At 28.4% G+C, this 10731-nt stretch overlaps 1 protein-coding gene across 2 annotated transcripts; it reads left to right on the top strand.

Moving 5' to 3' along the window:
- Nucleotides 1–418: 418 nt before the first annotated feature.
- Nucleotides 419–5146, top strand: LOC131054885 (sesquiterpene synthase Cad). Of its 2 annotated transcripts, XM_057989524.2 has the most exons (10): nucleotides 427–1031; nucleotides 1125–1303; nucleotides 1453–1541; nucleotides 1625–1851; nucleotides 2139–2257; nucleotides 2399–2497; nucleotides 2779–2994; nucleotides 3077–3215; nucleotides 4344–4595; nucleotides 4705–5146. In XM_057989524.2, the coding sequence occupies exons 1-10, from the start codon at nucleotides 903–905 to the stop codon at nucleotides 5005–5007; spliced, it is 1752 nt and encodes a 583-aa protein (XP_057845507.1). In that variant the 5' UTR covers nucleotides 427–902; the 3' UTR covers nucleotides 5008–5146. The 2 variants fall into 2 exon arrangements, with proteins under 2 accessions (XP_057845508.1, XP_057845507.1); XM_057989525.2 differs by lacking the exon at nucleotides 2399–2497 and having other exon boundaries at nucleotides 419–1031.
- Nucleotides 5147–10731: the final 5585 nt, after the last annotated feature.

Raw genomic sequence — 10731 nt, 5'->3', positions numbered from 1 at the left:
TACCTTTGCTACAAACAAATAATAGAATCATTGAATACTTGCCTAACTTACAATAAATATAGGTAGTATAGATGCATTCTTACACTACATTTCTCAGTCGCTTCGAGGTACACTCTATCAGTATTTGCTACTATGCTCTGACATTTACTTATCTGTTTGCGTATAAATATTTAACATCGTTTGTATTTAAGCGTTGGTTGTATCATACCTAGCTGCATAAAGATATATGATACAAAGTAGCAAAATCTTATGAACTTTATAAAGAATTCAACATCTTTTTTCTGAAAAGTATTTAGCTTTAACTGTCAGCTTTATGAAATTTTGATTGGAGTTTTGTATTTGTTTCTTCGTGATATGTTTGTATGGTTTAAGTTTATTATTTTTTATTAAACTGTCAGCTTTATGAAATTTTAAGCTGGAGTTTAAGTTTAATGCATCAAATTTCTACGGTTTTGTTAGTTGTTGGTGTGGTTTAGTCGATTTATTGTATTATAAGTTGTTTGTATGGTTTCTAAAATTTATGGGGTTCAAACTTTATTGTGTTCTTTATCTAATGATTTGTAGTAAACTTTATAGTATCAATTAATGGTATGTTTTGTATTAAATTTTTACATTAAGTTTTAGTTTGAAGTTTTCAAACTTGTTAAAAAAATTATTGTGTTCGTGGAATTATGTTCTTCATTTGTTGCAAATATGCATCTATATTTATAATTCCAAGGCTTTTAGTATATATTACTATCAACATAATCAATGCCCCTCCATTTGGTATAGGCGCTATTGAATAAAACTTTCTTAGTAAAATTATGGAATATGAATTTAGATTCTTGCATATATTGTTTAATAAATTATACTAAGTGTACTTTCATGCCTTCTTACTTTTCATAGATATATATATATATATCATGATGGAAATCTTTGAAAATTCTTGCAATGAGGGTTGCATGCCCAAGCCCACAATTCGTAGGAGTGGAAATCATCATCCTAACTTGTGGAGTGATGATTTCATTCAATCTCTTAGTTCTCCATATGGGGTAAGGAAGACTTACAATTTTATTGACATGAATTTATGTTGTTTTCTATAGTGAAAGCTGATGCAAACGGTTGTTTTTATCTTTTGTAATCAGGATTCCTCGTACTCTAAGCATAGGGAAATCCTAATCAATGAGCTTCATGCTATATTTTCTACTCAAAAAGAAGAATTTAGTCTACTTGAAAGGATTTCATTTGTTGATGTTCTGCAACGCTTGGGAATCAATCGATATTTTCAAGAGGAAATCAACATGGCACTTGACTATATCCACAAGTATGTATGTTGAATCATCAAGTAAATTTTCTACTATACATAATTGTGTATCTAATTTCAAAATACTAAATATTTAGATGTGTATCAAATAGAAAATAGTAGACTTAAGATTTAAGCAAATTGTGATCAAATAATATTATTGTTAATAGGTATTGGAATCATAATATTATTGGTGACCTCAACATGACGGCTCTAGGATTTCGAATACTACGAGTCAATAGATATGTTGTTTCCTCAGGTGATTAAATTTTGAATTATTCTAGATTAACTTTCTATAGCTAAATTTTCTACATCACTAGAATATTTTGGACATGCAAACAGATGTTTTTCAAAAGTTCAAAGGTGAAGGAGGACAATTCTCTGGATTTGGATCTAGCCATGTAGATGAAAAATTAGCAATTATGTTGAATTTATATAAAGCTTCAGAGTTGGATTTTCTCGATGAAAAAATATTAAAGGAAGCTAGAGATTTTGCATTTTCATACTTGCAACAAGCTATGGAGCAATATGATGATGTAAAAGAAAAGGAAAACCCGCTTCTAATGGAGGCAAGTACTTTTCCATTAAAGGGATTATCAATTGGGATATTTTTGAATATTTAAGAAAAAATAAAATTGGAACTAGGGCTTTCGTATAAATTGCTTGTCAATTTTTACAACTACAAATAGTCAACAATTAAACAACAACCCATCAACCTTTTTCATTTTTCTAAAATTTAGAAGTTTAATAATAATTGTGTATGATATTTTCAATGGGTTAGCAAGATATTGGTTGAATATTGGTGCTAGTTTTATAAATACATGTTATATTTTTAATAACATGATGTCTTTCTCAGATTGAGTACAGTTTGAAATATGCTTGGAGAACTAGGGTTCCGAGATGGGAGGCTTGGAACTTCATCCAAATATTCAGAAAACAAAGTTGCAATGGATCATTTGTAAAAAATATTTATAAGTAAGATCAAAGATTATGTATGATTATATTGGTACTTATTCCTCCCTTTAAAAAAAAAGATTTCAATCTATTGTGTTGTTTAGAGTTAAGAGAAAAGAAAAGAAGTTAATGCTAATGATTCATGTTTATAATTTCTCTCAGGATTCCAAACACATATAGCCAAAAGCTACTGGAACTAGCAATATTGGATTTCAATATTTTACAAGCTCAACATCAATCTGAAATGAAATTAATATCCACGTGAGTAAACCAAGTGCACTAGCTCAACAAATCTTTACATGAGAATTAGGCAAGATAAATATAGAAATATTATGATTATTTTGAAATATTTTTTATTCGTTTAATAATATACTTGATAACTACACATTTAATAATGTACCAAGAATGTCTAATACTAAATTAATTTAAGGTTGAGAAAGGTAAATCAAATGTCAACATTGATTAAAATATTTAAGAACGAAATATACTTAATTAAGAAAATGGATTTACAATTATAATGATATGAAATTTCTTTATGCTAGATGGTGGAAACATTCAAGCGTAATTCAGCTTGATTTCTTTCGACATCGTCACATTGAATTTTATTTTTGGTGGGATTGCTCAATATTTGAACCTGAGTATAGTACAACAAGAATTGGTTTGGCAAAATTTCTTACCACTCTTTCCCTCATTGATGATATTTATGACACATATGGGACCATTGATGAACTGAGACCATTCACAACAGCATTAATAAGGTATTCAATTAGATAGTGATCCTAGATTATGTTGAACATGTCTAATCAAATTTTTGACTTTGTTTTTTTATTTCTATTCTAGATGGGATATTTCCATGATTGATAATCTTCCAGACTACATGAAAACTTCTTTTCAATTTACACATGAGATACATAAGGAAATTGCAAGTGAAGCTGAAAGAAAGCATGGTCCGTTTGTTCACAAATACATTCAATCTTGTGTAAGTATAAATTTGTTAATTTTTTAGTCTTGGAATTTTATGAAACCCTATTATTATCTACATTAATTCTCATCTTGTTGCATATTCTTATCACATGTTTCATTTTCAAAAATATACACACACACAGACACACACACACACACATGTGTGTGTGTGTGTGTGTGTATGTATATATATGTATATATATACATACACACACACACACACACACATATATAAACACACACACACACACACATATATATATATGTGTGTGTGTGTGTGTATGTATATATATGTATATATATACATACACACACACACACATATATGTGTGTGTGTGTGTTTATATTTTTGAAAATGAAACATGTGATAAGAATATGCAATATATATATATACATATATATATATACATATATATACATATACATATACATATATATACATATACATATATATATATATATATGTATATATATATATAAATATGCATATACATACATATATATACATATACATATACATATACATAGATATATATATACATATACATATATATATACATATACATATACATATGTATATATATATATATATGTATATATATATATATATATATATCTATGTGTGTGTGTATACATATATATGTGTGTGTATACATATATATGTATATATATACATATATATGTGCACACACACACACATATATATTCCTTCCTTTGCACTATTGGAACATAAATTGATAACATTCTAGATTAAGCAAATTAAATATGAAATAAAACAATATTTGCATCAAAGTTAGTTTTTTGAAATATTATAATTATAACATGTATTAATATTAAGTTGGATTCTTTATACAAATTTTTATTGTGAATATATTAAATTTTTAAGCAAATGCTTGAATTGTTTATCATCTATTTTTAAATGATGAAATTATCTTTCTATTACTACAATGAGAATATTTCGTATTTTATAGATCATCTTTTCTCTCCACAGGGCTAATAATTAGGAAATTTTAATTTTAGAAAAAGTAAAATCTTTTTATTATTTATGTTAAAATTCAAAAAATATTATCATATATATTCTATAAATGCTTAATGTTCTTTTAAAACTTGATGTTTTAAAATGATCTTTTTTGTATTGTTTTAGTGGAAGAGCTATATCTCAGCATATATGCAAGAAGCAGAATGGATAGCTTCTAATCATAAACCAGGTTTTGATGAATATTTAATTAATGGAGTGATAAGTGCTGGCATGAGAATTACAATGATTTATGCATTGTTATTAACGAATGCTCCTTTATCTGATGAGATTATGGAGAAACTTGATATCCCATCATCAAGGTTGCAAGCTCTTGTGTCATTGACTACACGACTCTTAGATGATATCAAAGATTTTGAGGTAACTTAAATTTAAATAATAGATATTTACTTTTGTAAAAATTATAATGATTTAAAAAATATTGAAATAAAGGAAACCATGCACTAATACCTCTTTAAAAAATTTGAAGGATGAGAAAGCTCGTGGAGAGACAGCTTCAAGCATTGAATGTTATATCAAAGATAACCCAAGCTCTACAACGGAAGATGCTTTAAATTATGTCACAAATCATATTGAGAGTTGTGTACAAGAGTTGAATCAGGAGTTTCTTAAGCCTTCAGATATACCAGATTATTGTAGGAAGGTATATTTTAATGGTGGCATCCGAGGTATATTTTTCTTATTCAAGGATGTTGATGGTTTTACATTTTCTCATCAAAAGGAGATACGAGATGCAATAACAAAAATTCTGATGGAACCAATCATGCCATAGACTAAAATTTAGACTATGTAGCATAACAAGTGTCATATACCAAAAAATGCTACTTAAAAGACTTTGAATAAAGTAGACTATGTCTCATAATAATTTGAATGTGATTATTATATCGAGCAAGGATCGGAGTTTTTCTTTATGGTTCTTTTCTCCGGGAGCTCTTTGAATCATCATTTTTAAAGAAATATATTAATTGGCACTGCCGCCTTTTTAAAAAAAAATTGAATGTGATTATTGATTGATATATCATTGTTCTTTTATGAATATATTGTGTTTAATGTTAAATAGAGCATTCTAATTAGCATGTTTGCAATTATATATGCTTAACAAGGTTAATTGTGAAACTATGGATGATGTGTTTACTAATAGCGTATAGTGTGGATGTTGTTGTGTTTGTAAGTGTTGATAAAGCATAATATTAACATGAATAATAATGGAAGTACACTAATTAAAAGTTTGAAAGAATGTCTACAATTGTTCTAGCCACTAATAGCATGCAAGGATTTACAAAGAAAACCTAAAATGATAGCAAGAAAGGACAAAATGTTAAACCAATCACCTTGCTATCGTTGAAATAAAAGTTTCTTTAATGCAAAACCTCCCATAATAACCTATAGCATGGCCCTTTTTACTCATGCACATGGACATAATGGATAACAAAGTCAATTAATACTTTGAAAAAGTTGAGATTGCTTGCATTAAGATACCTCTCAAAAGGTAGAAAGGCATAAACTAAGTCAATCAAGCCAAGACCCAATGAGAATTTGCATGTAATTTAAACCTTATAAAGAATGAAAAAATACTCAACCTATTTTGAAGAAAAGGGACAAAATTGGTAATAGTACTTTTACTTAAGCTCAAAAATTTTTCCTTTATTAACTATTCTTTTCTCAAATGATGCTCAAATCACCCTTAGGAGAACAATCCTTGAAATGGAGAGATAAATTTATATAAGGATGCTTAAATCACCCTTAGAGAACAATCCTTGAAATGGAGAGTTAAATTGATAATAGAAGTGATTTCGAATCATATCACGATTCTACAATCAAACATTTTTTATTTGATACATTCGTATCTTTTGCTTCTTAGGACAATCAAAATAATGATAGCTTTTGTGATGTTGCAGTTCATGCTTTCCATTTTGTTATATGTATAATGCATAAGGACTTCTAAGCATACAAATGATAGATTTATAAGTATTGAAGCAATGAAGAGTGTTTGGATAAGGATTGATTAGGATGAGAATCATGACACCCTTTTTTATTTTTTCGATCTAAGAGTTATAGGTTGTCATATTATACTTGAATTTCCATTTGTCTTGTCTGTACTTTTTGTTTCATTGATACCATGACCCATTTGTCCAATGTTTTCAATAAATCATTCAAAGTGAGAATTATTCATTCAAAAAACTTGCATACAACAATAAAGAGACCATTTTGGACGTATATTCAATTTTATATGCTTATGAATATTGATTATGTTTTCCTTATTATTTTCTTCTTTTCTATTTCTTTTCTTGTTGTAAGAAAGATAACAATGTAGTTGTTTCTATTTGGTAGATATAGAATTATTATGTCATACAATTATATGGTCATCTAACTATTTATACAGGATGACATTTTGATAAATAAAAAAAGGCATCATTAAAATACCTTGTTGCATACTCAAAGTTGATTATTAGTCAATGCATGATATCATTGAAAATGTTAGAGTCAAAGCATGGTACCCAAAGTTATCATTTATGTTATATCAAGTTTTGTGTGACTAGACTATTTTGTGATGTTAGTTATAGATAGTGTAATACCCCTCCCCTAATGAGTTTCTAATCTTGATTTGACCTGGGTTAGTTTATAATGTTATAATGTTATAGTCAGATGTTTTGATTTTTGTGCATACCCGTTAATGTGGTTTTTGCATGAATTCGTATGCAAGTTTATTAGTTCTCCTATTTCGTGTTATTAATCTTGGCTAACACTTTCAGTATATATATATATATATATATGTATATATATATATATATATATGTATATATATATATATGTATATATATATGTATATGTATATATATATGTATATGTATATATATATGTATATGTATATATGTATATATATATGTATAGATATATCTATACATATATATATATATATACATATACATATATATATATACATATATATATATACATATACATATATATATACATATACATATACATATATATATACATATACATATATATACATATACATACATATATACATATATGTATATATCTACATATATATACATATACATATATATATATACATATATGTATATGTATATATATATGTATATGTATATATATGTATATGTATATATATGTATATATATATATGTATGTATATATGTATATATATGTATATATGTATATATTCATATATGTATATATGCATATATATGTATATATATGTGTACATATATATATGTATGCATGTATGACTCTTGGTTGCAGGAGATTGCAGGTATAGTATCACATAGGTACAAGGTTCATCTCCACCTAGATTCGCAGGTTTGAGTGTACCTCTTTTGTCCTTAGAATTTGGATTAGGTGGTCGTAAGACCCTCATTTGACCATAGTCATGCTCAAGTGAGTGTTGTCAGTCGTCATTGGTATTCCCTTTGGGTGGGTATGCAAGTCGTGTGTCTGCTTGGCTTTCTTGGGTTGCGTGTTTTTGTGTGTGGTTAAATTGAGTAATTAATCCTTAATGTTTAATTTGATTTAATGTGTATTTATGCATTAGAAATTAAGGGACTGAATTAAATAGGTTCCCTTTATGCGATTAATCGTTAATTAGAATTGCTCAATCCAAATTGGTAGCAAGTTTGATTAAATGGTTAATTTTAAATTGATTAACTTATTTTATTTATGCTTTTGGAAGGGAAAGATTTAAATTTATTTTAAATAGAATTAATTTAATTCCCTTGGTTTTTTTGGTTTTTTTTAAATATAGAAAGGTTGATTTTAATTATTTAAGAAAATCAATTTTAATTAGAAAAGCGAGTTTAGTATATTTTGGATATAGTTTTGAAAGAATGAATTCGGGGATTTTATTTGAACTAAAGATATTTTACCCTCATTAATATTTTGGAATATAAAGGTTAATTTTGTTAAAATTGAGAAAATTAGAAATTAAATGAGGAAGAGGCATTTTGATTTTTCTAAATTAGAAATAAATTGTGTAAAAGTATTTTTATTTAGAAATGGGATTTTTGGTCAAAAACTTTGCCATTTAACCTAGGGTTGGAAAAATATTTTGGGAAAATGATTTTTGGAAAAATATGGCCGACAGACATTTTGGAATATGTTCTGGAGAAATTTTGGGGAAAATATTTCTGGACGAGAAGAATTGATCTGGAGCTTGCAAGTTGGGCTCTCCTTCAATCTCTCCAAGATTGTGGAATAAGGTAGGTTTTTGGTTTACATCTGGGTTTATTTGCAAAATAGAGATTTATGGATCTTGAAGTTTTCTAGTTGTGCTTGTGATAAATTCCAGATTAAAAGTTTGATTGTTCGCAATAAACTTTGTTAAATCCCCATTGAATGTTTTCTTATTATGTTTCATATTGGAAATTAGTTGAAGTTTGGCAGATTGGGAAATAGATCTATGAGAAATAATTTAATTCCCAAATATGGCTTCTTTGAAAAATATTTGCTTATTTGGATGGTTATTCAACAATTTTTACTAGTTAGAAAACCATGGTATTTTGGAAAATTTGGGTTGTCTCTCTATGTAAGACTGTGAATAAATCAAACTGGGGTTTCATATCCTTTCAAAAAAAAAAAATTTAAAAGTTTATATATAAAAAAAAATTAAATGAGATAGATCTCTACGAATGCCAGAGACTGGGTATTCTGTTTGTTTTTGAAAAATAAAAATAAATAAATAAATAAATTACTTTACCCCCACTTGGCAGGGTTTCCCCCCCACCACGTGGTCCTACCTTTGGGTAGCATCGCTACCATTTGGTAGTGGCTACTACTCTATGGTAGTAGTGCTACCATTTGGTAGCAACTGCTACCTTCGGGTAGCAACACTACCAAAGGGTAGTGCCTACTACCATTGGGTAGCAGTGCTGCCAAAACAACAGCCTCCACTCCCTGTGCTGGGACATGGGCCTCACGTTTTTTCCTCTTTTTGCTAATTTGTAATAAAATAAAATAAAAATATATTATTTTATTGCAATTTATAACTATGGTTTATTTAAAGGTTTTTAATATTAATTATTAAAAAGGTTTTAAATAGTACATTGATTTAATGATTAAATTATTAATTTGTATATATTTTATTAATTGTAAATTAATATATATATATATAAGTTAATATTTAATTTGTATTTATGTTTGTAGATATATATCTATGAAAGGGCATCACCTGATTTTTGAAAGGTTAAATTAGGTATTTATGTTTGAGGGAAATAGAAATGATTATCTATCTTAGTTTCTTTTAATGTGAATTTTTCATATTTTGGAAAGTGTAACTCGGTTTTGGAAAAAGATAAGCTTAGATAAATTATTTCATCCAACTATGAAATAATGATTTTATTTTGGAAATAAAATATCAAATTTTGGGTTAATTAATATATATTTAATTATATCTCTATATGTTGTGCATATAATTATAATTATATTAATGTTTTTATGGTTTGAAAACTCATGAGGAAGTATTCATGTTATTTTATGATGCATATGAACATAGCGAGTTAGAAAACCATGAACGACCTGTACCTAGATGAGGTAAATAACTACAATCAAACTTAGATCCTTTAAAAAATTAGATCAATTTTTAATGTTTAATCAATATGGAAAAAGATTGTCTTTTTCGGTTATTGCCTATGCATGTTTAAATTTTTGTATTCGCATTTACTTATGAATTGGCAAGTCCTTGATTGTGATTGTTGGTTATTGTCATTTGTTGATTTGGGTAATTGCTTATGTCCTTGATCTCGAGTATTTATTGTTTTCATGTGATGGTTTGTATTTGGTCATGTCCTTTATGTGGGTGTTAAATGTTGGTTTGTGGTTGACCATAGTTGGTCAGGTCTCTAGTTAGAATATCGTCAGTCAGTGCACCTTGTATGAAGTCTTGTTTGACCAAGTGGGTATTCCTACCGTATCTAAACTTCGTAATCTTGTCCTGGTGTATGCCTTGGTTTAGGAGTTTCGTATGTTTATGGTCTAGTGTCATATGGGGAAGTGGCTTTCGATTGGGGGTCGCGCCCAAAGTGGTTGTTGGGTAACCCATCAGAAGTGTGTCTAAATAAGTGATAGCCTATTAGCCTTTTAGAGAGTTAGTTAAAGAATCACTAAGTAAGATAACCTGGTAAGGCTAGCATAGACTCGGCATGCAGTGAGAAGGCCTAAAATGGCAAACCATCAACCTTGTCTTCACGAAAGGTTGTTTTGGGTCCACATAAGGTTTGGATGGGCCAGAGGTTTGGAATAGGCTGACAAGGTAACCCAATGGATGGGGTCAGAACCTATGAAGACCTACCATGGTAGCCTTACCAGGTTATGTGATGACACTTGTCTTTTATGTTCGCTAGTGTGTTGTTTTGTTGTCTTTGATATGAACATTGTTGAGGAGTCATCCTGATGTTTATGCCCTCGTGAGAACCAAATATCTTGTTAGACCCTGGGTTGCGAAGATTTAGTTTCGTGGATGCTCCAGTTGATCTTTTAT

Source organism: Cryptomeria japonica, chromosome 4 (assembly GCF_030272615.1).
Source record: "Cryptomeria japonica chromosome 4, Sugi_1.0, whole genome shotgun sequence".
In the NCBI taxonomy this organism is placed as follows: domain Eukaryota; kingdom Viridiplantae; phylum Streptophyta; class Pinopsida; order Cupressales; family Cupressaceae; genus Cryptomeria; species Cryptomeria japonica.
The sequence above is the reverse complement of the archived record's forward strand: the minus strand, read 5'-3'. Positions and strand labels throughout refer to the sequence as shown.

Excerpts from the sequence above, each read along its gene's own strand:
- LOC131054885 (XM_057989524.2), top strand. The coding sequence starts at position 903 with ATGATGGAAATCTTTGAAAATTCTTGCAATGAGGGTTGCATGCCCAAG. Across the intron at positions 2,258-2,398 it reads TTTGTAAAAAATATTTATAA|GATTCCAAACACATATAGCC; the intron begins GTAAGATCAAAG and ends AATTTCTCTCAG. Across the intron at positions 3,216-4,343 it reads ACAAATACATTCAATCTTGT|TGGAAGAGCTATATCTCAGC; the intron begins GTAAGTATAAAT and ends GTATTGTTTTAG.